Below are 24,469 nucleotides of genomic sequence, written 5' to 3'. Positions count from 1 at the left end.
GACGCTGCCCCGGAAGCGGCTGGAGACGTAGAGCTTCCGGGTCGCCTCTCCCTTTACCGCCTCGCGCAGCCGCCGCTTCGCAACCAGGTCGCTTAGTAACCCGTGTGTTCCCGCGTGCAGGATCAAACCATCAGTGACCGGGGGAGGAGGGGGGCGAGGGGAAAACCATCCTGCCGGGCAGGCCCGTCTGCAGGGGGAGCCGTGCAGCTGGGCCGGGGGCCGCCGGCACGGAAAGCAGCGAGGCTGGCGGGAAGGGGAGGAGGAGGAGGGGTGCGGGGGCAGCCAGGCCCCGCAGCGGCAGCGAGGGCCCCGCGGGGTGCCCGCTGTCACACGGGGGCGGCGGAGCTGCCAGGCTACCCCTGCCCGGGGGTCATCACCGCCGTGCCTGGGGAGCTGCCACTGCAGGCGCAGCGCAGTGGGGCTGGCAGCCGCGCAGGGCGTCAGCTGGAGGGTCACCGTCGGCGTAGCCACTGCACGTGGGACAGATTTGCCAGAATACGTATCGTTTAGGTCACATCTCCTACCATCACTACTTAAGATGCCTTCCTGAAGTACTGAAGATATTCTGTAGGGAGTTACGGGTATACCACATGTAAAAACTTACTTTTACAAATTAAAATATGTATCAATAACCTAAATACTGTCATTTACATTCAGTTACAGTGTAATCTAAATGGAAGACATTATGGGCACGTGCATCTACATATGGCAGAATTTGGTCTTTGCTATACGTCCTTTTTCTATGCCTTGTGCTGTTTTTTCCGTGTTTTTTCCGACACTCTCCAATTATTTTGGGGTTTTATTAGCATTTTGATTCTTTCACCTGACCACTGTTCTTCCTTTCCTCACTGAAAGTGCCATCCCACACCAACTTACACTGATGTGGATCAGCGCAGCCACCGTGCTGCCTCCCCCTGCTTTCGTGCACATCTCTTCTGTTTCCCACTAGCACTCTCATGATCACAGTCACGTGGCTCAGCTAGCTGATGTGGCAGAAACCTACCCAAGGACGAAAAAAAACCCTAAAAGGTGATGAACATTTACCTGGATCCACCCCATGAAGCCCTGCTCTTAGCTAGGCTTCTCTGCTGAAATCGCTGCCAACTACACACAGCTAAACTAATGCTCCAGAGTTACTTGACAAATATGGCCAATGATAAATTGTATTTAATACCATTACAGAAAGCTAATTTAAAACATGTTTTCTACATTTGCTTATTAAATAGCATCTGTTGCTGGGATCTGTGGGGTAGCAGCACTCCTTGACAAGCATAATCAAGGCCTCCCTGTGCGGTATTTTGATGTGATGTATCTTAAAGCAAATCAAGGGCCTGATGAGACTCATCTACTATGTTAATAGAGACCCATACTTCTGCACCGACCTCTACAGCGCTAGCTTGTTGCTGATGTAGAGACTGCCACAGAACAATTAAGATTGGTGGGAATGAATTCTGAACAGCAATGTATATGCAAAAGCAACATAAAAACAGTAAGGCAACGGTTAAAAGAATGACCAAGAGCACAAATGAGAGCAGTAAAACTGGCAAACCCTGAGGACCCTGCTACGTAAATAGAGAGCAGGTGGCCTGCACTCTACTCTGATAAGGTGCTATCGCAGAGGACGTGTCAGAAGGCCTGTCCTCTGGGAACAGGAGGATGGCAACAAGGTCAGAGCACATTGTAAACACCATCCCTGTTCCTGGTGTCACAACAGGAAGGCAGAATGTAGCCATGGAGATACCAAAATAAGGAAAACAAAACAGGGACCAACCCTACCTGAGATCAGTGGAGGCTGAAGTAATAAGGAATTGGAGGGAGGCAACAGATCACATTATTCTAACTCCTGATCATGAAAGACCTGCCCAGAAGGAAGTTTGTCATCACCAATCCAGAGGACACCAACAGATAGTAAAGGCTCAACAGTGGCAGTAAGGACTGGATAGGTAGTGTACTCTTGCATACAAGTCATCCTGGCTATGCCATTTGGACACACAACTCTTGGAGCTTGTGAGTATGCAAGTGTGAGGAAATGTGAGTGAAACGTGAGAAAATTATGTGGGACCAAAATTAGTTGTTTCTTTCTAAATAAACAGAATTCCAGTTCCTTAATATCTCACCGAGTTCTGTGGAAACCCTACACCTTCAAGCATCCTACAGAAATGAGAGGACCTGCTCAGAGCAAGTAACAACCTACTGCCAAATTGGAAATCTAGATGACAAACTTAGCAGTTATTAGATCAACAGCTTTGAGTTTGTCATCATGCATGTTCTTGCAAAAAAAAAAACCCAACCCACTATAGAATGAATGCTGTGGGGTTTTTTTTAAATTGCTATATACAATAAAGAGAATGAGGAAATTTTTAAGTTCTTCTGATCAAGCTGGGAAGGCTGTAATGAGGCAATACGATCTAGCCAGAAATAGTGACAAGACCCTATCACAAATACCTGTGCTAGAGCAACACTCACAAACATCGAAGGTAACATTGCAACCAACTTTATTCAGCTTGCCTGGGTCAATAATAAATATTTAACTCCTGCCTGTGAGCAAAGCTGAGCACACTGCTCACCAGGTACCGCCCGCAGCAGCACCGCACGGGCGAGACCGGAGGGCGGGGACCACGCCGAGGCCTGCGCATAACGGCAGCGATAGCACCTCTGACAGCGGCGGCGGGCGCGCTCCGGAGCGGGTCCATGAAGCGCCCCAGCGTTGCCCGCACGCGTGAGCGCGGGGGCTGCCGGCAGCAGGGCCCTCAGCTGCCTCCGCACGGGGAAGCGGGGCTCCGATGAGCTGCTCACCCCCGCCCCGCTCCGGCCACCATTACAGGCGCCTCCGCGCAGCCGCAACGGTCGCCGCGCGCGGGGTCTCGCGAGAGCAGCGCCCGCGGCCCTCGCGCCCGCCCGTTGGCCGGTGACGCCGCGGGGCGGGGCGGGCGCCACTTTGAATCCGCGCGGGGCGCCAGGGCCGAGGCGCGACATGGGGACGGTGGAGCCGGTCACTGGGGCGCGGCTGGGGGAGGGGGGTGCTGCCGCCGCCACAGCTGCCGGCCCGAGGCGCATCGAGGTTCCCCGGCCCCCCTCCATAGAAGAGTTCACCATCGTGAAGCCCATCAGCCGCGGCGCCTTCGGGAAGGTGTACCTGGGCCGCAAGGCGGGCAGGCTCTACGCCGTGAAGGTGAGGGGCTGCGCGGGGCGCCTCCCCGCCCGCTGCGGCCCTCGGGGCCCCCTCGCTGCCTGGTGTCGCGGCGCTGCCGCCCTCCGCTTGCCTTTAACCCCGTGTGCGAAAGGGACGTCCCGAGGTGAAGGGCAGGTGCCCCATGGAGGCCTGTCCCGGCAGGCCCGTGGGTTGCCCCGACATGAGCCCCGCAGCCTTCCGGCACTTGGGCTTCTGGGAGCGGCCGCTTCTCTGGCAGATGCCATGGGCCTGGGAGGTGTGTTGTCCGCACGGCTGCGTTTAGCTTTCTCTTCACTTTCCTGTTCGCCTGGAGGCTTTGGTTAGGAGGCATCTGATAATGACAACCGCTTTTACAAGTGCCTTTAAATGCCGAGGAAACGACGCCAAAAGCCTTGCAAAGCGTCAGTGCTCTATCTGCCTCTTGCCTGGGAATACTTGTTATGATTGAACACGTTTAGCTGTCGTGCCACTGGGAGGGCGCTCTCACACTTGTTTGTGAGTGGAAAGTCTGCCTCTGACGTGTAAACAGAGCAAATTATAGACAGGATTTTTTCTGAGTACACATTTAAAAAAAACTCTTGCATTTTCTATGTTGATACACAAAGGACTAAAAGCCAGGCTTGTCAGTAGTAAAAATTTTACCGATGGCCGGTGCGAGCTTCACTTTGCAATTAAAAGGATAATAACCAGCTGCATAGTACACAAATAAAAGGAAATGTAAAAACAGTCATTCAAAATAGACATTGCTGTTCATAGCTATATGTGTCTATCTACAGGATTTTATTATAAGCATTTTAAGGTGAAAGTTTTTATGTAAATCCTTTATCACTTTTCCAGTAAAGTTTATGGATCGTTCACAGGTACGACATTTAACACATGCTAAATATTTGTACAGTTAAGATCAACACTTATTAAAAGTGTAGTTCTATGCATTCTGTGTATGTCTTGGAATTTTTTTTTTCTATCAACTTTGATAATAGTGAGGGCAGCTGTGGAAAATAGTTTTCTGCAGTTTAGGTGCTGCATATAGAGTGGTTTAATTGCATTACTTGAGTGTTTTACACAAATTCATTGAAAGTATTGTGACCTAAAAGCTTTTGTATAAATCCTTTATCCCTATTGCAGTGAGACTTATGGATTATTCAAGCTACTGAATTTAACATATACTAGCCATTTTTACAGTTAAGGTCAACACTTACATAGAAGATATCAAATTACACTTTTATGTCTTGCTGTTTTTATATGTTATCAAATTCTGTTATTGAACCGTGGCAGTAGCTATAGACTCAACTTTTTGTGGTTGTGTTGCATAAAGAATGGATAAATTAAACTTGCTTTAATATCACCATATATATCCAGACCAAAGATGTTCAAGGTGGGCAAACTTCCAAGGCATATGCAATACTTGCCTAAATACCTATCAGCTGTGCTATTATGCATCTTCTGCTCCAGATTAATATTGAATGGGCATCAGCATCTAGCAGAGTAATTCAATACAGGAATTGGAGCCTAGTTCACAGTTAAGCTTGTTATTTCTTCACTGTGAGTTGCATGCCTTTGAGGCTTCTTCCCAAGGAAACAAATACTTGTTGGGTGACTTCATTGTAAATTTTAAACTAAGTAAGAATTCACTTGCTTTCTCTGCAAAGTTAAGAATTAGAGGCTGGAATAGTTGCAGTCTTGTACTTGAAGATACCAAGATGGAATGGCTTACTGCTGCACTCCATTTTCAATCCTCAGGCCATATATCTCAGCTTCTGAAGAGACTGAAGAACTTAGTCAGCAAGTGTATATCTGAGCACTGAACACTTTTTCCTGGTTCTGTATTGTGTACTGTGGATAAGAGGATTAACTCAGGGCAGCTTAATTTCATGTACAGCCTAAACACTCATTTTCCATTGTGTGCAATTGCAGTAAATATTGGTAGCATGATTTCTATTCAGGACTGAATTAGAAGGAGAGCAATGAAAAAGGTTATCTAATAACCTGTGGTTTAAAATTCTGTCTGTATATGAAGTTATAGCTCTGTTTTATATGTATATATGTATGCAACTTTGAACTATAGAGATAAATGAATTGACTGAAGAACTGCAGGTTGAGCAAAGAAAAGGATGTTTATCTACTTGATTTTGTTTTGTTTTTCAGGTGGTGAAAAAAGCAGACATGATCAACAAAAACATGGTTCACCAGGTCCAGGCAGAGAGGGATGCATTGGCTCTCAGTAAAAGTCCTTTCGTTGTGCACTTATACTACTCACTTCAGTCAGCTAATAACATCTATTTAGTGAGTAAAATGGCTGTTATGTTTTATGATAACGTTGAAAATGGAGTGCAGAACTCTATTCATGTCTGAAAATTTATTTTTATGGTAATGAGTGGGTATTCCTTAGTCACTTTTACTTTCTCCTTTCTCAGAATGGTTGAACAAGTGAAATATTTCTCTTCCCTTGGTACCTTTGAGGTCTTTCCACCTGTGTGCCCTTTTTTTACAGGACAGTCTTTTCTAATAGCTAATTTGTTTTAGGAATATGTAGAAATCTTAGGGAAAACAAAACAAGAAACCATTCTGTTCAAGCAGAATCCAAGTGACTGAAAGATATCCTGTGTCTCACTTAAAGGAAATCTGTTTTACTTGTTGCCTGTGCTCAAAATTCATTGTGATAGTTGGCCTAGATGACAAGAGGATGACTGAGTGATGCTGGCCTACATGCAGCACTGTGGAGTGCAGTAGGACTTGAATATGGTTTTATATACGGCCTCCACATAAAGGTAGTATGGATTAAGACTGTCTACAAAGGGTCTAACGTAATTTGTCTGGTTTGCTGTAAGCACACGCAGTGAACAGCTTGATTAAATTCTGAGGCGAGGTTGCTGTGCACTCCTACAATGCATTTTTGAGTGTAAATGAAGGCTCCCTTTCGTGGAATCTCTGTTAACTGCTGCGAGGAGTAGAGGAGTTCAGGGTGAAGGATTTGTAAAGGAGATGCTAGTCATATATATGGAATAGTATTGTATATTGGAATCTAAGTACCGTTGAGATTCTTGACCAAAACTCCATAAATTCATTCTTGTTACTGAAGAGTGAGTTTCTGAAACCCTGCTGACTTTTCTTTTTCTCAAATAAGATATGAGCCATAGTAATGTGTGGGTTTGCATAATATTTTTGGATGTGTGTTATTTTTTTTCTTTAATGCACAGTAGCTCTCGCTGTATATATTTCTAGAAATTTGCACTTATTTCACAAGGCTCAGGTTTGAACTTAGTATTGTGTATAAACACTTGCAAAAAAAAAAAAAAATACCTGTTCTATACAAATCAAAATATCAGTGGTCTTTGGCTTCAGACCTTGAGTTTCACAGAAGTGCTTCACAATTTAGTATCTATAATATAGAAGTCTTTCAGAAGTTGATTAAAAAGCTGACTACAGAAAGTAGGCTAGGCAAATAATATAAAATAAGTAAATGGTCTATTAAAAGAAAATGTTTCATGTTGTCTGTCATCTGAAGCTTTAATTATTTTATCCAAGTGAAAAGTACTGTGTGGGAAATGAAGTTTGCACAAGGAAGCTTCTATCAGCTTCCACTCTTTGAAAATATATTTTCATAAGGGTGAAAACTGTTTTATATTTTACTTGCAAATTTGAAACATGTTTTAAAATGTTAAATTTAAACACTTGAATGGCAGGTGATGGAGTACCTTATTGGTGGAGATGTCAAATCTCTTCTCCATATTTATGGATATTTTGATGAAGAAATGGCTGTTAAGTATATTTCTGAAGCGGCATTGGCTCTTGACTATCTTCACAGGCATGGGATAATCCACAGGTAAAACCTACTCTTTTTTTTCTTATAAATAAATATTTGGTAGTTCGGGTTTTTAATTTTTCACTCAAACACATAGCCAATCACTATTTCATAGTAACAGCTACCTCATTTGCTAGAGCTTCTGGAAGCTCTTTTTGCATGTGTACACTGCAGCAATGTTGTGAAACACACCTAAAATAAAATCTGTCCGTATATGTTAAGCAGACAAATATACACTGTCTTCCTCTGCCTGCATGCTCTCCCCCAGTATAGTGGTGTATTAGCAGCTGTGCTGCCTTCTAGGGCACCTCTCTTGGTAGCTTTTAAATGACTGTTAGTTCAGGAACCCTCTGGATACTGCAAGCATGTAACTGTAGGACAAAGGGACATTGACTACTCTAATGCTCCACCTGTAGTGAGAGTTCTTTGCTGCATTCAGTAGTGCTACAGCGAACACACATGAAAACTTTTACTAGAGGTTTGCTTGTCACGTGTACTGTCATGTGTAGGAGCTACACATTGGTAACTGTTGGGATAGTAGTACTCATGAAGAACACTTGTTAAACCTGCTGAAACACAAAATGTGCAACTCTTGTACAAACATCTCAGGCCTTGTAAAACCACCATGCATGTCACAATATTTAGTGCTAGATATGTTTCATTGTTTTGGTGTATTCCTCCAATTGGAATCTCCTGCTAGCTAAGAGATGTTAATGAGAAGTAGCTATAATCGATGTTTTATATTGAGTGTTTCTGGTCAGTTAACTTTTTTAATATTGCTCTGTTGTCTTTTTGCTGACATCAACTATTTGATGTCTTCAGGGATCTGAAGCCAGACAATATGCTCATTTCTAATCAGGGCCATATAAAGCTGACAGACTTTGGGCTTTCCAGAGTTACTCTGAACAGAGGTAAGAGTTGTCTGTATCCTTCTGGTTGTATTAGAATGTATTTTTGTGTCACGCTCCCATATTCTTGAATGCTTTACATCCCCATAGAGGGCAGCTTTCAATTAAATAAGCCCAGGTGTTCCACTGATAGCTGATTTCAAGTAGGTAAGTACTGCTAAGGTACATGCTAGTAAAGAGTCTGCTCTATGCATTGCACTTCAGAAGCTAAAATATTTATTCTTTGGGACAAAGGTGTATGAAATATGATCTAGAGCGATTTCCCTTGAGGGGTATGGAATTCAAAGTTTTCTATGAAGTCCACTAAGAGAATTCAAAGGGTGAATTAATAATTCTGTCTCTTTCTTGGTATGTCTCTAGCTATTTCTGTCCTTCAGTTCAGTTTCTCTGTCCTTGTATATATTAATTTCCAACCTGAACTGAGATCTTTCAGATATTAATGTGAGGGACAGGGGGAAGTGGTGAGTCCCTAGCAGAAGATTATAAATTGGTGCTTTAGCATATGGACATACTGTTTTCAAGTAGCAGAAAATATAGCTGAATAATGAAATGGCTGTCTGGCACAGGCAATAGGCTGCAGGTCTTAAGATGAATAGCCAGTTCCTAAACTAGTTTGTACCTCCAACCCCTTAGCCATATCAGCCACACCAATGCTGCACAGCACCAGTTTAGTTATTTGAGACAGCTTCTGGTGGGTACATCCTTTTATATAGTTAAAGGAATGTAGAGATTCAGAGTTTTCTATGGAGTTTCTGATTCATGGTTTTAAGAGCATAGAGGAAAATTATAAGCATATTCTATTTTCTATAATATACTGCTTTAGTTGATAAGTTCTAATGGGACAGATTATTGTGTCTAGTTGAACATTATATGTAAGCTGTAAGCCTACCTACCTCTCGTGAGCAAAAAATGGCATCTCAGGTTAAATTTTTACCTATGAAAAACTTGTCTGTTGCTTTTTTTGAGATGTCTTTGGGAGAGAAGGCAGGCTTTGAATCAAATTCACCGTTTTAGCCCACAGGCCATAGCCTGGAATTGCTACCTGAAAACAAAAGCTGGTATCAAGTTAGAAAATGTAACACATACCACATAGTATGTTGGAAAAGAAATTGGACTTTTACAGTTTCTGCATTTCTAAACCGTAACTTTATAATGGACGTACAGGAAAAACCAGCTTGTGTTGAATAAGAATGTATGGGTATTTCTTCATTTGGGTTTGGTGGCTTCTTTTGCGTATTTCGTCAGTATGTGACTAAATTTTTTTCACTCTCCATAAAACCTAAGTAAATGCATGTAATTTTGCTTATTTAATAGCAAAAGGCAAACCTGACCTGCTTTATGGATTTTTTTTTTTTGTCTGTTTGTAGAGATAAATATGATAGATATCCTTACTACACCATCAATGGCAAAGCCAAAACAAGACTACTCACGTACTCCAGGACAATTGTTGTCTCTCATCAGTTCTCTGGGTTTTGTAAGTGTTTTTCACTGTCTTTGAAGTACTTAATTCTTTTAGTTTGCTTACTATCTTAAATGTAATAATAGGAGTACCAGTACAAGTTGGGGACAGACCTGTTGGAGAGCAGCGTAGGGGAAAGGGACCTGGGGGTCCTAGTGGACAACAGGATGACCATGAGTCAGCAGTGTGCCCTTGTGGCCAAGAAGGCCAATGGCATCCTGGGGTGTATTAGAAGGGGTGTGGTCAGCAGGTCAAGAGAGGTTCTCCTCCCCCTCTACTCTGCCCTGGTGAGGCCGCATCTGGAGTATTGTGTCCAGTTCTGGGCCCCTCAGTTCAAGAAGGACAGGGAACTGCTAGAGAGAGTCCAGCGCAGAGCCACGAAGATGATTAAGGGAGTGGAACATCTCCCTTATGAGGAGAGGCTGAGGGAGCTGGGTTTCTTTAGCTTGGAGAAGAGGAGACTGAGGGGTGACCTCATTAATGTTTATAAATATGTAAAGGGCAAGTGTCAAGAGGATGGAGCCAGGCTCTTCTCAGTGACATCCCTTGACAGGACAAGGGGCAATGGGTGCAAGCTGGAGCACAGGAGATTCCACTTAAATTTGAGGAAAAACTTCTTTACGGTGAGGGTGACTGAACACTGGAACAGGCTGCCCAGAGAGGTTGTGGAGTCTCCTTCTCTGGAGACATTCAAAACCCGCCTGGACGCGTTCCTGTGTGATATGATCTAGGCAATCCTGCCCCGGCAGGGGGATTGGACTAGATGATCTTTCGAGGTCCCTTCCAATCCCTAACATTCTGTGATTCTGTGATTCTGTGAGTGATAAGGCTATTCTTGCACCTCTTCTGCTAGCTGATAGAATGACTTATTATATGTTTCCAGTACCTTGAAATTCTGAAGTGTTTACCTTGGACTATATTTCAAATTACTATCAGTTGTGCTTCAAAAAATTTGATAAATGTGCATGGCTAAGCTCCAATGCAAATGTAATAAAGAGTGTGTGAAGTTACACTCTCAATCCTGGATGTTTTGTTCAGGCTCCATTAACTTTTGACTATGCTCTTCCTGCTTGATAGTATAGTCCTGTTGGAATGAAAATGCCAGGGCGCAATTCAAGTCAATCATCTGACAGTCTGCATGGAGTGGTTTCTCCCTTACCTATGGTCCAAAAGGAAAATAACCCTCCTTCAACTAAACTATTCAAAACATGTAAGTATACCAAGCCTTGTACTGAGTAATACTCTGGATGTAAGGTTGTGGTCTTTTAATTTTATGTGAGTAGCTTGGACGCACTTGGTAAAAGGTGTGCTTCTATCAGTGTCTTGCTGTCTACCATTCCTCCAGTACTTAAGGTCTGACATGTTTTCACCTACACTACTTGTGTCATGTTTTGATTTTTTTTTTCAAATGCGTAACTGCTGAATTCAAAATGACCCTTTAAGATTTTACAGAAATAGTGTCATTTCTTGGCATGTTTTCATTGAAAATGATTTAATATAGCAATGTGAACTTTCATTTAAATTGTCTTATCTTGCTGCTTTCTCATTTCTAACCTGAAATGAGAAAGAAGGCTATTATGGTGCTAATGTTCATATTGCTTTTAATTTCTTGGCAAGTCCCTACTTCAAAAAATGAGTGAATTGACTAGGCAGAGAAGATGACAAGAGAAATTATGATGTCATGCATAGCTTTCCATAACTTCCTTCGATGTGAAAGCTTGACATAGTGTGAAGCTGGTTAATATATGTTGCCTATTTGTATAAACATTTGAATTTTTTTTTCCCTCTCAAGATCTTGATACTTCTCAACTAACTCCTGTGATTCCAGTGAGAAGTTTAACTCCTACTCTACTTCAATCAAGAAAAAGGTTTGGTACCTCCAGTGTCAGTAGTCAGTCACACACATACTTGTCCAGTATGGAATCAGAATGCTGCAGCAGCCCCAGGTGGGAGAAAGATGTAGAGGTCAGGACTGTTTCATCTTCCCACTATAAATTAAAATGAGCTTGTACTTGTATATGCACTGTTGCAGATCTCTACTTACTTCTCCCAGTTATTTCAAGTGTACAGAAGCCTTCCTACAGGAGAAGGAGCAGGGGTTGTAATCCTTGTTGAGTGGGAGTTTTGGATCAAACTAGTATTATTTTTTCTTCAATCAAATAGTAGTCCTGTGCAATTTAACAGGAAAAGCAAATGCCATTTAGCCTGCAGCAAAGAAGTGAAAGAAAGCTTCTACTCGACAGCACTGGTTTAGCCCTATTCTTCACAGGGTGGGCAGAGCTGGGAGCACTGGCTCTTTGGAAGCTGACCTTACCCCTATAGTTTTATTAGCTCAGCATACAGACAAAAGAATTTCTTTAAAAGGCAGAACTTGGGGAAAAAATGATAAAATACACTTGAAACTTCTAGCTATTAAAAACTGAAAAAGTTTAAGGTTTATATTACTGAAGGGTTCTGTATCAACTAACCTAACACCAGTAATTATAGCCGATACAAAATACTTGCTCCCATTTTAAGCTGTTAATGAAATTCAGTACAAATACAGACCTAGAAGAAAATGTTCCTGTGCTGTTTAGTTCCTTGCCACAATTTCTATTTAGATCACACACAAAAACTTACGTTTAAAACAATTTATAATTCTTTGTTTTATCCGTCCATTTCCCAAGGCCTTGTTTTTAGTATTGTGTTACCAAAATAGTAGTAATATCAGATTGTCCTTTTGTCATCTCTGAAGTGTAATATGCCACAGGGTAGTATGATGGGGTTCTTTGGTTTGGGGTTTCTTGGAAAGTGGGACATCTGTAACTTAACTTCTTAACATAAAATCACAAATACAACTTTAATTGCTATACTTCTTCATCCTTAGACATCTAAAAATGCTGCATTTTCTATTGTATTCTAGCAAGCTTATTTTATGTTCTTAAAAAAAGTCAAATTATCAAATTAATCCTAATTTAGTTTTGAAATTTTTTTTTAGTGTATTATGTCATGTTTGCCACTACTAGTGGTTATAAAGAATAAGTAATGCTTGAGAATTTGCAGTTCTTTATGGAAGTGGAAATAAGGTATTTTAAAGGACACATTTTTATAGGGCTGTAATCCTGTTTTTCTTGATACTCAAAACTTACTGTGCTCATTTGCAGCAAAGTGAAGATGAACTATTTTCTACAACAGACAAAACAAGTAACAGTGGGTCAGTTCTCCTTTCAAATGTGGATTTGCTGAATAGCAAAGGTATTAAAGTTTTAAAGAAAAAAGAACTGGAGTCTGCCGTTTCTCCCATCAGCAGCAATGATTCTGGCAGTAGGCAGAAGCTGGGAAGTGAACATTCTGGTATAACAGATACTCCTGTGACCACACTGGATATGAAAGGCATAGTCAGAAAATGTCTTTCTGAAAATAAGATTTGGGAAGAAAAACTCTTCATAAATAAAAGGGATATGACTAATGAAACAGCAGAAAGTGATTTCAGTCAGCAACAGTCACCTTCAAGGCAGAATGAGCCTGTCAAGCATATCAAAGAGGAAGAAATATTTCAAAAGCCAGGTGTAAAAAGAGGCTTTGAATTGGTTGACACTAGTCCTTGTCAGGAACTTAACTATGTTAAAAAAAGCAACGCAGAGTATAAACGTGGCTGTCAGATCTCAGAATTTCCAGCAAACAAAAGGACAGGTTTGACAACAGAAATTCAGTCTTTAATGCTTTGTGATGATGGATGTCTACGTGACACCTGCAAAAGCAACGAAGAATTTAAGAGCTTTATTGGTAACCAGCAAACAGTAGAAAAATCGCCTACTCCAATTATAGCCAAAAATCTTATGTGTGATCTGGATGCAGACTATGAAAAGGATGACAAAAAGGAGTATATGAACTCAAGTTTTTTAGGTACCGATGATGAAAAACCTTTAGGAATCCTCAGTGCAGATTCTGACTTATCATTTCCTGAAATGTCTGTTACAGAAAGCCATTTTGAAAAGCAGCTTTTAGATTTGGACAAAAGTGTTAAAGACCTCTCCTTTGAGGAACTGAAAACAGAAGGCATGCTAATAACATCACCAGAGTCCAAAGATGCCTCACAAAATGCAGAGGAAGCACATACTGTCCAGGACTGCAAGCTGTTATATCATGAAAAGGATAATGACCAAAAACACACAAAAGAAACTTACTTTGACACAGTATCTTCTCCTTCAGAAAAGATGATGGAAGCACTGAATCTCTTAAAAAAAAATGCTGTTGTTTTTCGAAGTTATAATAGTCCAATTAATATATCCAATGTATCTGAGCCATGTAGCATGGCTTCCTTAGATGTAATGGATATTTCACCTGCTTGTAGTGGCTCTTACCCCACAGCTATTACTCCATTACAGAAAGGAAGACCGTATAGGGTCTATCAGGTATGTAAGGAGACATGTAGAAACTTAGTGCATGCATTAGACATTAGTGATCCAAAATTATTTCAGTTAGTTTAGGAAAAATTGAAGTAGTTTGAGGTAGTCTGTCAAAATGACCTTTGCTGGCAGGCTTTCACTTACTGCACTTGTGTGGCCAAAAGTATAATTTCTGTAAGAGCTTAGCAATAACTGTGGCTTGCCTCTGGCTCAATATGCATTATCTGTCCACCTCTCCAAGAAATCCTTTGCTCTTACATTGAACTGGTAAAGAAAGCCTGTGCTATTTTGTCTCATCCTACTTTTAGTGCAGTGTGGTACTTCCTGTGAGTAATTATAGGTTTCCTGATGTAATGGGAAGTCTTTGCTTTTTTTTTTTTTTTTCTTTTTATCCTGCATCTCTCCCAAAACAGTCTGCAAATGCTGTTCAGCTGCTAGTAATGCTATTGTGTTGGCTATTTTCTTTTTTTATCCTGGTAAAAGTCATGGTGTAATGTGCACTGTCAAGTACCAATTACGAGCCTATTATAAAGATTGATGTAAACAGTAATAGGTGATTGCAGGTTATGACATTTTTGCTTTGACCTTTTTAATCCTTCTGATAGTAAGTAAAAATCTTATTGTCCTAAAGTAAATTAGAGCCCTGATGTGGGGGAAAAATAAAGGTATACTTTTCAATCAGTGTTTCCTGTTTCATTTTGGCATAGCTTTAAAAGACCTTCATCCAGTTACTTAGGTTCTAGTTGCAGGATTTAAAGCTTTCTGACATAACTAGTGATGTGTTGAATGATTTGGTGTACCAAAAGGGGACATTCAAAAACGTTATTTTTGGGAAAGCCTTTTTTTCCTGACATCTTTGTCTGAATTGCTAGTTTCTGTTTCATCTGCATAAAAGTTTAATTGACTATGAAATTTAGCTTGCATTCAGCTGAAATGGACTCAGGGTAGTAGGTACTTCATCTCCTGAGAAGTGAATTGACTGATGGCATTATATGTTTTTGTAACTTAGATTTGAACAGGAGGATAGCTTTTTATATACTTTCGTGATTCTTTTTAAAATCACATCATTGTGGCCTGATTACCTGTTTTCTATTTTAATAGTGGATTCTGTGGCCTTTATGGCATAGTCATAATGAATTGATCTCTGCTGCACTGAAGATGGAGTTGGAAACAAAATTATACCAGATATATGGGAATTAACAGTATATTGAAAAATAAAGAATGAGAGTCTCTGCAAGATAATTTAGTAGTATCTCCAGGTCATAAAAGGAAATCTTTCATTGCAGTCATCCTATTGGCTGTGAGAATTCATTGATCTCTTCACAAGCCTGCATATTTTATCTTCAAATAATGTCCTAAATTACTTTCAGAAGGTTTGTGTAGCTGTAAACAGTCACTAAGTCTAACTTGAGCAGAACTTCATCTGCAGGCATTGTGTAACCCATAGGATACAGGTTAAACAGTAAAGGGCTCATTTAATATCTTTTGAGTACATCTGGTAATGTGATTGATAGGTGAGAAAATTCAGGATTCTGCTTTTTATTTTACAGGCATTTGACATATATGCTGGCTTTTCATTGGCTAATATTAAGAACTCAGTGCAAAAATTGAAGGCTGTTTTGATGTTCTATTTAGTAGGTTATCTTCAGATATGAATTTGAAAGAGGAGTTTAAGACTGGTTGGGTTTTTTGGAGACATTACTTGTGAATTTGACACTGGAGGAAGAACTTAAGAAGTTTCTAAAAGAGTAGGCATCTATTTACTTTTTGTGCTTCAAGATGGTTGAGATAAAGGAATGGAAGCACATTTCACATGTACTTTTTCAGGGAATGTACATTTTGTGACATATTCTTGACTTGAACTTAAGTATCAACTGTTTTATCCATTACTAAACCTGGAGATGGGAGTGTCTCAGCTGGTTTTGTTTGACATCTGAAATCTTTGTTGCATCTTTTAAGACACCTCATCAGGGAGATGCTGGCACACCATATAGGACTCCAAAGAGCGTAAGAAGAGGAGCTGCCCCAGTAGAAGGTGAACGCATCCTAGGGACCCCAGACTACCTGGCACCTGAGCTGCTTTTGATACAGCCTCATGGTAAGACAAACAAACCACGGAGTTTGTAAATACTTGAAAGGTGACATATTTACATTTCTAAATGTCTCTAGAGTTTTAAACCGTTCAAATAATACAATAAGCACTAGGGATTTTCAAAGAATTCACTAGCTTTTCCCAACATGGATGGCTGTGTTTGCTTCAGATGCTCCTTCCATTTACCTTTTTCATATGACCAGAGGTTTTGACTGTCCAGTATAGTCTTGCCTGCTGCTAATCTAATGCTTTGGAAGCTGTGTTTAGGCAGTCTGAGACTTGTATGTGGCTTAGGAATCACAAATTGGTCATCCTAAGTGTCCTTAAAGATTCTTTGGGGTGGGGTGGGGGGAACTTAATGAAATTTAGTATGAAAAGATTAAGCCTCCAGTTATTCTTAGAATGCATTCCATGTTTATCAGGTTTTTATTACTCTCTTATTAGTTTCTTATCAGTTTGTTTTTATTGAAGTTGTTATGTGTATCCGACAAGTTCATAGCGTTGCATTAAAATCAGTTATCGAGTTGAGTGACCTCATGAAACACTTAAGATTTCTGGCAAGATCTTCCATATAAGTGGACAGTAGTAGCCATCAATTTTTTTTTTCAAAATACTACAAAAGTAGCACAACTTTGAAGTTCGTAAACTTCTTTGGCTCAAATCCTGAGCTCCACTGAGATCAACAAAAAGTCTGAAGTATTCTCCTGCTAACTTGCAAGAACCATTAAAAAATAAATGTAATGTATCAGGGATACATTTGTTGTATTTATAATTACATTTTTTTTCCATCTTAAAAGTATACTTTCACTTTGAGGAGCTAATAGTCTTAGGAAAATTGAGATATGAGATCTTCATTGAGAAATAGTAACTACTAATCTGTGGAACAATAAAATTCTGCTGTATGCAGCCAATATACATTGACTAAAACTGCATGAAGAGATTTAACAATTTAACTGTAATGACTAAAATTACTAAACATATGTAGTTGTTGTTTTGCACTTCCATTTAGGAATCTTGGTTATCTGACAGGCATTAAAACTGGATAATAGTTTGGAAATGTAATCAATGCTACTTAGACAATATGGAACTTGGTGGCAAGGTGACTTCCACGCAATTACTGAGGGTTTTCAGGACTTCAGTGATAACTTGCAAAGACTCTGGTTTTTCTGTCAGGAATCTCCCCTTACCTTCAGTGAAGCCAGGGTTTTCTGGCTTCAGAACTCAAAACTTTCCCTCACTAAATATTTCTGATGTTGCTGACTTGCTTGTAAACGTAGCTGTAATCCTAAACTATAATCATGTTACAAAACTATTTTATTTCTGTTTCTATCTCAGATTTAACACTGCCATCTATCTTTATTGTTGGGTTACTACCTTAAGAAAAAATCTGCATTCCTATGTGTTCAGAGAATCATACTTGATATTTGATGTTTGTATTTGTTAGGGTTTTTTGCAATAAATGTAATGTTCTTGCTTCGTTGTCTTTTCATATGCAGAGACTCTGATCTCTGGTGAGTTTGCTATATAGTGTGCAGAAATGGAGTGTTCAGCATAACTGTGGACAGTCAAAGTATAACTAGATCACAATTTCCAAGAAAATTGTTCGAGTGAACAATATTTCTGTATAGAAAGATATGTCTAGTATGCACTCCACATAAGAATGTGTGATGCTTCCACAAAAGGTTCAGGAAACATCAGTATCACAGTGATTAGGCTATCAGAAATCACACACACAAGCCTATACTTCAGGAGTAAAGTCAGCATTCTTAAAGACTTTGTGTAACAGAAAATAAACCAGAGATGTGCTTTTCTCATTGCTTCTTTCCACTTTATGCAATCAATCAGGCTGATTTACTTTGTGTATGGTGAAGAAGGCTCAGATCCTCAAGACCTGGTATTTCTGTTTCTTGCTTCAAATATCGATAGACGTGATTTAGCAGGGGTATGGTAGGAGTTAATCTAATCTTTAGTTAAACTTCATGTGGGAAAAATTACTGCTGAAACCTGTGTTACTACATTGTTCAGAGTTGTGATCTTATTAGGCTTTGACTGAAGCTGCGAATATTTTACCTGAACATCCAGGTACCTCTAACAACAGTGGATGTGATCTCACTGCTTTGATATGCTTAGCTTGGTGGGGCACTCTTACTGCTGTTAAAAGCTGCTAAAAGTGCATTAGATTCCTAGTTATACACTTCAGTTTTCAGTAATTCTAAACTTAGTCAATAGTCCTTTTGAAATGGCTCAAACCATTTGTTTTCTTCACTTGGAGGTGTCTTAATTTCTTTTTTATATGCCAAAAAAGCCATGAAAAATTACACTTACCTTCTTTCAAAGTTTTTTTGTTTTTTTTGTTTGTTTGTTTTTTTGGGGGTTGTTGTTTTTTTTTTTCAGCAAGTGTGGCATCTGTTCTTTATACAGTGGGAGTGGGCATGGCTTAAAGATGCAGAAAGCTTAGAATGCATGCACTGGTGTCTGGAATTGCTTTGCCTGCTTGTTTTTAAGTATGTTAATAAGATGGATTTGGCAAAAAAAAAATTGGAATGTGGAAAGCCAGAATTATTTAATAACAAAGGAGAGATAGCTAGTAACTATGCATTGCCCTAATCAGCTTTACTGTAATGGAAAGTAATTCCAGCTGCTTGTGTGCTGGCTCATGTCTGCCAGCTGTCTTCAATAGTTTGACATAAATTTAGACAAATGAAAATTAAGTTCAGTAGTTTGAATTCTTGGAGTCTTCTCGAAGAACCAAGAGAAAGATATGGGTTACAACATGGAGCACTCATCCAGGCTTTAGAGCAGTTGTTAAGAGACAACTGTTTCTTATCACAAAACAATCTCTTGGAGAAGTCTGCTCCTGGATTCTCTGTGATGGGAGTTGATAAAAGATTGTTCTTAAGACCCCCCCCTTGCTTTTGTCAGTAAACCCCAGTATTATGTATAATGAATTATGGAGCAGACTGGCTTTTAAAAGCCCTTTAGTATATTTTTATCTTCTGCATGATTATTAAGTACAACTTATTTTGTCTCTTCCTTCATTTCCAAGAAATTTTGCAGGATTTAAACACTCTTCAATTTCTGCCATGGCTAATTTTCAAAGCTTTGCAAATATCATTTGTGTTAATGTAATGACATGCATTTCTCTTATCAGGTTCTGCTGTAGACTGGTGGGCCCTTGGAGTTTGTCTGTTTGAGTTTCTAACTGGAATTCCACCTTTTAATGATGAAACACCAACACAAGTCTTCCAAAATATTTTGAAAAGAGGTAATCTGTTTCAGTAATTGGGGAAGTATGTATTTCTAACATTTGTTTTATGCTTTGAGTTACTGACTCATCTGCATCTTTGTAGATATTCCCTGGCCTGAGAGTGAAGAAAAGCTGTCTGATAATGCCCAAAATGCAATAGATATTCTGCTAACAATCGACACTACTAAGAGAGCTGGACTGAAGGGTTAGTATTAACATTCTCTTGTGTTCTTTGCAGCTAACTAAAAATTTCAAAGTGGTGATGTTCTCCTCCTGAAACTTAGACTAATAAACTTTAATGCCTATTTAGGTTCCATGTATAGTGCCAGAATACTTAACAAGGTGTGGTATTTTCTGTATTTCTTGTGGGATTTTGCCCTTTTGAATGAGGAGATTTTGGGGGTAGGGTAGGTTTTTTTTATTGAACTTTTGTTTTGCTTTAATGCTGCTTTGCTATGGATGTTTAGTGTTTGACAGCTGACCTACCAAAGTTGTTACCTAACTCCGTAACAGGTATTTGGGGTTTTTCACCTAACTGATTTTGGGAACCTTGATTATAAGCCTATAGTTTGGGAGAGAAGCCTCCTACAAAAGTTAATTCAAAGGGGCTTTGAATTTTTAGCATGAAGCCTAACTGCCTGAGAAATCCCAGTTATGTCATGTCCTAGTGCTGTGCTTCTGAGTTCAGTCTTTACAGAAAAGAGAAGCTTTAAGCAGCATTTGGCAGAGAACACTGGTATCCAGTGTTTGGGTTTGTTTGTTACCCCACTCTTCAGAGATGTGGGCTGGAGCTGACTGTCAACTATGGTAGACATTAATAAGTCTTTGGAAAAGACAATGAAGTCTGCTTACCTTTTCAGCTGAAGACAGCTTTCAGTACGTGAGAACTTTCTTAAGAGCAGAACTACGTACAGTTCTGAGATGGTGGATCTGTGCAGTGTCCTGCTGCATGTATGGTTGCTGAAGCTGTTAGAAGGAATTAGAAGACTAACTCTCTGATTGCCTTTTGTCTAAAATAAACTTTAATATTGTGTTATATTATTTGATCAGGAAGTTTCTATTTGCTTTTGATTTTTGTGGTGCAGGTGATAAAAACATGGGTTTGTATCCTACTCAGCTGACAAGCTGCTTTCTTGGACTGAATCAAAGTAGCAAAGTCACTTTCATCAGGGAGTGGTGTTTCCAGGTTATGCAAAAGACACATCCTGCGTGCCAGGAAGTCACCTTCTGGTCACAATGGACAGGGCAAGGGAGTTCTCCTTGAGTCGAGTCTTGCAGCTTGGTTAGTTATCCCACCTTCAGGCTTGGGAAAGAGGAATCTGGTGGTCTGTGGTGGCTTCACTGTAAGAGTGTTTAGGTTTCTGTGTCTGGTGGTAGGCCAAAGGGGACTGTACAAAGCAGAGGAGGACTGCTCCATGAGCGAGCACAAGGCAGGTGGCCTGGAGTGGAGCAGGGTGGGAGTGACTCCCATGTGTCTACTCAGCACAGAACTTTGGCAAAATTACAAACAGACTCAGAAGTGATGCTTAAGATTTCTGTGGTGCCCTATCATGAGAAGTGCGCCTAGGGCACCTCTGATCCCCTGTGTGTGCTGTGTAGAAGAGGTTCTCCAGCTGGGGGAAGACAGTTAGTTGGCATGACAAAGGTTTGATCCTGCTGAAGTTGGGGGTAATCAAAACCCAATTGCAATTTGCATTTTTGTGAATTTCCAAAACAGCAAAATAGAGCAAATCTACTGACAGTTATGCATCAAAGGAACAAAGTGACTATGGGGCTTGGACAAGAGGAAGTTTATAATGCTGATATGAACTTCTGTTTCAGAACTGAAACGTCACCCCCTCTTTCATGGTGTGGACTGGGATAATCTACAGAATCAAACTATGCCGTTTATACCTCAGCCAGATGACGAAACTGATACCTCTTACTTTGAAGCTAGGAATAATGCTCAGCACCTGACCGTGTCTGGGTTTAGCTTATAGCATCAAGATAAGTGAACTTTCTCCATGTTTTTGCACACTTACAGGTTGTCTTATAACACTAGTTTGGTCTTAACTAAGTTTCCTTGCCAAATTTAGAGTGTGTTTTAAGTTATCAGCCTGTTTTTATTATTGTATCCTTTATTCTGAAGTGAAACTACCGTAAAAAACTTAGCTGGTATCAAGTGTCTTCATGCTACTTTTTATCTCACTTCCAGCACCTTACTAAGAGGCCAGAGCATTGTATTTCTTGGAGCTAGTAACACTTGGCAATGATGGGGCTTTTTGTAATAGCAATGAGTAACACCAGTTAGGAGGTGTGAAATTATTTCCTAGTTAAACATAATAGAGAAAGGACATAAACACATGCTACTTGTATCTAATTATAACTTACCTATTGTTGGGTCAGTGTGATGGCAGTCTTCTTTGGGAGTAGTCCTTTCTGACCAATTTGAGTATATATCCATTGTGCAAAACTAATGTTTCTATTCGAGGTGGAAAACTGAAATCTTAACGCAGCATTGAAATGTCTTACTTCTGTTTATCTTATCCCAAGAAGAGTTAAAAGAGACAGTGGTGTTCAAAGTTAACTCTGCTAGATGTGGCATGTGAGACTGACAGTAGTTCCACTGGTTATTATTGTCTCCTGGACAAATGGGGCAAGGAAAGGATACTTGGGGCAAGTCTGTTAAAGAAATGCTCTGTTTAAATTGTTGCATTGTAACCACTTACGCTGTAGGAAGATGAACAGAACAGCATACATTTTTAGCAATTACTTGTTTTAAATAGAAAATGCTGAGGGGGTGTGTTTGTGCTCACTCATGTCAGATGATAGAAAACAAAAAAATCACCTGAGTGTTAGCTAACAAGTGAAGTATTATTCATACTGATGCTGCTATATATTAAAGACTCTAATGTATTGCAAATTAATAGACTTGTTCTGTAAACTCACCACCAGATCTTAGATTTTACTAGAACTTAAGTTGCAAGTGTATATTCAGTATTATAAATGCTAATTAGGGGGAAGTATATTTAAATATTTTTAAATGCAACACGAAACTTGCATCTGCTAGAATTTTAGAGGTTTATTTGTAGGTCATTCTGTTTAAATTAGCTTCAATATTTTTCTTGTGTAGGTGTCTTTCTCAGCTGTTTTACTGAAGATTTTTATTTTTCAGGTTTGTACTTGTTAGATAAAGATCACTTGTGTAAGATGGTGGTGCCAGCCAGTGGCCACGTGCCACAAGCCAAGCACTTTGCTAGCAATTTTTGCCAAGTGGCTTTTGAGTCTCATGAACTGACCCTTCTTGCAGGGGGAATGAGTTGTCCCTTCATTGCCCTGCTTCCTGGAAGACAAGATTTACTGATGGAATTCTGAGCCAGTGGTGTCTGCTAGGCTTCCTGCTGTCCCCTCAGGTAGCTGGGACAGCAATGGGAATGGTGGAGAAAAGGGAAGTTTCCTAGAAGGACCAAAGAGGGCTAATTCTTAACATCTCAGAAGGACAAATCCCTGCTCTAGCTGTGATAACTCAAACATAGTGAAACAGAATCTTGGCAAATTGCAAAACACACAGTGACTCTCACTCCCTTTGCTAAGAACTTCAGTTTCAGAAAACATCTAAATTTTGAATCTTACTGAAATTAGTTAGATGAAAAGGTGCAATCAATCAAATGTAATACATTACTGAAGCAGTATCCATAGACAACATTCTCTGAACATAAGTTCTTTAGCATTTTTCCTGTGTATAGTTAGAATATATAAACTAGAGGAGGAGGAATACTTTAATCACTGGTATTTTATGCAATTTATTCTTTCATTTCTAGTAATGTAGTTTAAGAAAACTAGTCTTACAGGAACAAATTTCAGTTTGATGCTGAGGAAAATAATCTAACAATGTTGTTAGGAAATAATGTAAACTGAACACCACAAGAGCTCTTTGTCTTCAGTACTTTACAAATAATTACAACCTGTTACCATTTTGCAGTAGAATACATTCCCCTCAAGGTGGAAAAAATGAGTTACAGTGGTATGACATTTTAAAGATAACTTTTAACCCCTTGAAATAATTATTAATCAGCTGCAAGGGTCAAGTAAGCTTCTATCTAAATTTTTTCTTAACCAATCACAATGAACTACAGAACTGCTTGAAAGCCTTAGGTAATCTAATGCTAGTGTATATAGGGCTAGAGATCATAGTACACCAAAACATAAGGCATAAAGAATCTTGTTAACTTACTAGTTTGTTCTTATAAAAACCTTATTCTAAAAGGTGGTTATGGTTCTTCTACCATAGTTTTATAATGCAATACAAAACCATAGATTCTGTAGAACAATAAACAGGCCAACAAATCAGAATGTAAACAGTTGCCACTACACTGCTGTCTAAAACTTAAATTCTGCACAGTTAGCACTGAAGGCTTCCAATACCCCATTCTCTTCAGTATCTTGCATTTACCCTGATCATAGCAAACATGGAGTTGAATTTCACACGTTGATTGGTGGTTTGTGGTGGGGTTTTGTTTGTTGTGGAGGGTTTTTTTGTTGGTATGGGGTTTGTTTGTTTGTTTGTCTGTTTTTTGTTAAAAAGGTAAATCCTAGCTTTACTCTTCAGCATGGAATTCCTTGTCAACTCTTAATTCTATTGGTTTTGCCCCACTTACTGCTTGACTTGAAATACTACAGGGAAAAGTACAAAAAGCTATAATTTAGTAGCTGAAAGAGACTGGAAGTGTCTTCTCATTAGTAATCAACTACAAATATTCGTGTAAGCTGGCAGAAGTTTCTGGTTCTTAGAAGCTGTGGAATACCACTTGGCAAGTACTTTAGCTGTTACATGGTGTTTCTTGAAGGCCTAAACTTTCTTTATGCGCGTAAGCTACTTACAAACTCTTGTAGCTTCCAGATTATCTTGGGAAATGTTTTTTTCTGCTATTAGCTGGACAGAAGTATGCCAAAAACTAGAGATCAGTAACTGTCACTTTCTTACACAGAAATAGCAGTCTTGCCCAACTATTACTACCAATAACTTGCTGTTAGGCTCACCTATGCACCGGGCAATGTTTGGAGGCCAAGATACTGAAATGCTGCTGTGTGTTCTTGAGCTAGTAGGTTTCAGTTTCAGTGTGATCAGTTTACCTATGGTTACTCTTACAGTAAAATGTATTCTTTTACTCTCTACTATGTTCTCAAAAAAATTCCTTTGCACACTTTTGTGTAAATATATAAAATAAACCACTGCAGTCTTGCTGTTGCTTGCTTCTGCATTTTATTGTCTTTAAAGTGTCTTTCTTACACTTTTGACCCTGCTGGGGGGGTGGGAAGTAGATTTTTACACAAAGAAACCCTGACTGTTTTCCCCTACCCCAGCAAAGACAGTGCGTAGAAGTAGGGAAATACGTAATACTTGCTAATACAGGTGTGTAGG

General features: G+C 39.7%; 1 protein-coding gene across 2 annotated transcripts; it reads left to right on the top strand.

Annotated features, from left to right (window-relative positions):
• The first annotated feature begins 7,800 nt into the window (after nt 1-7,800).
• MASTL (microtubule associated serine/threonine kinase like) lies at nt 7,801-21,047 on the top strand. Of its 2 annotated transcripts, XM_068405050.1 has the most exons (10): nt 7,801-7,885; nt 9,250-9,356; nt 10,419-10,551; nt 11,134-11,306; nt 12,485-13,735; nt 15,689-15,827; nt 17,318-17,332; nt 18,973-19,086; nt 19,172-19,273; nt 20,890-21,047. In XM_068405050.1, the coding sequence occupies exons 1-10, from the start codon at nt 7,816-7,818 to the stop codon at nt 21,045-21,047; spliced, it is 2,262 nt and encodes a 753-aa protein (XP_068261151.1). In that variant the 5' UTR covers nt 7,801-7,815. The 2 variants fall into 2 exon arrangements, with proteins under 2 accessions (XP_068261151.1, XP_068261150.1); XM_068405049.1 differs by lacking the exon at nt 17,318-17,332.
• Nucleotides 21,048-24,469: the final 3,422 nt, after the last annotated feature.

Source organism: Nyctibius grandis, chromosome 7, assembly GCF_013368605.1.
Source record: "Nyctibius grandis isolate bNycGra1 chromosome 7, bNycGra1.pri, whole genome shotgun sequence".
NCBI lineage: Eukaryota > Metazoa > Chordata > Aves > Nyctibiiformes > Nyctibiidae > Nyctibius > Nyctibius grandis.
The sequence above is the reverse complement of the archived record's forward strand: the minus strand, read 5'-3'. Positions and strand labels throughout refer to the sequence as shown.

What these genes read in the sequence shown, in the direction of transcription:
- MASTL (XM_068405050.1), top strand. Translation starts at nt 7,816, where the DNA reads ATGCTCATTTCTAATCAGGGCCATATAAAGCTGACAGACTTTGGGCTT. An exon ending in AACTAAACTATTCAAAACAT is followed by an intron (nt 10,552 to 11,133) that starts GTAAGTATACCA and finishes TTCCCTCTCAAG; the next exon opens with ATCTTGATACTTCTCAACTA. An exon ending in TAAGAGAGCTGGACTGAAGG is followed by an intron (nt 19,274 to 20,889) that starts GTTAGTATTAAC and finishes CTTCTGTTTCAG; the next exon opens with AACTGAAACGTCACCCCCTC.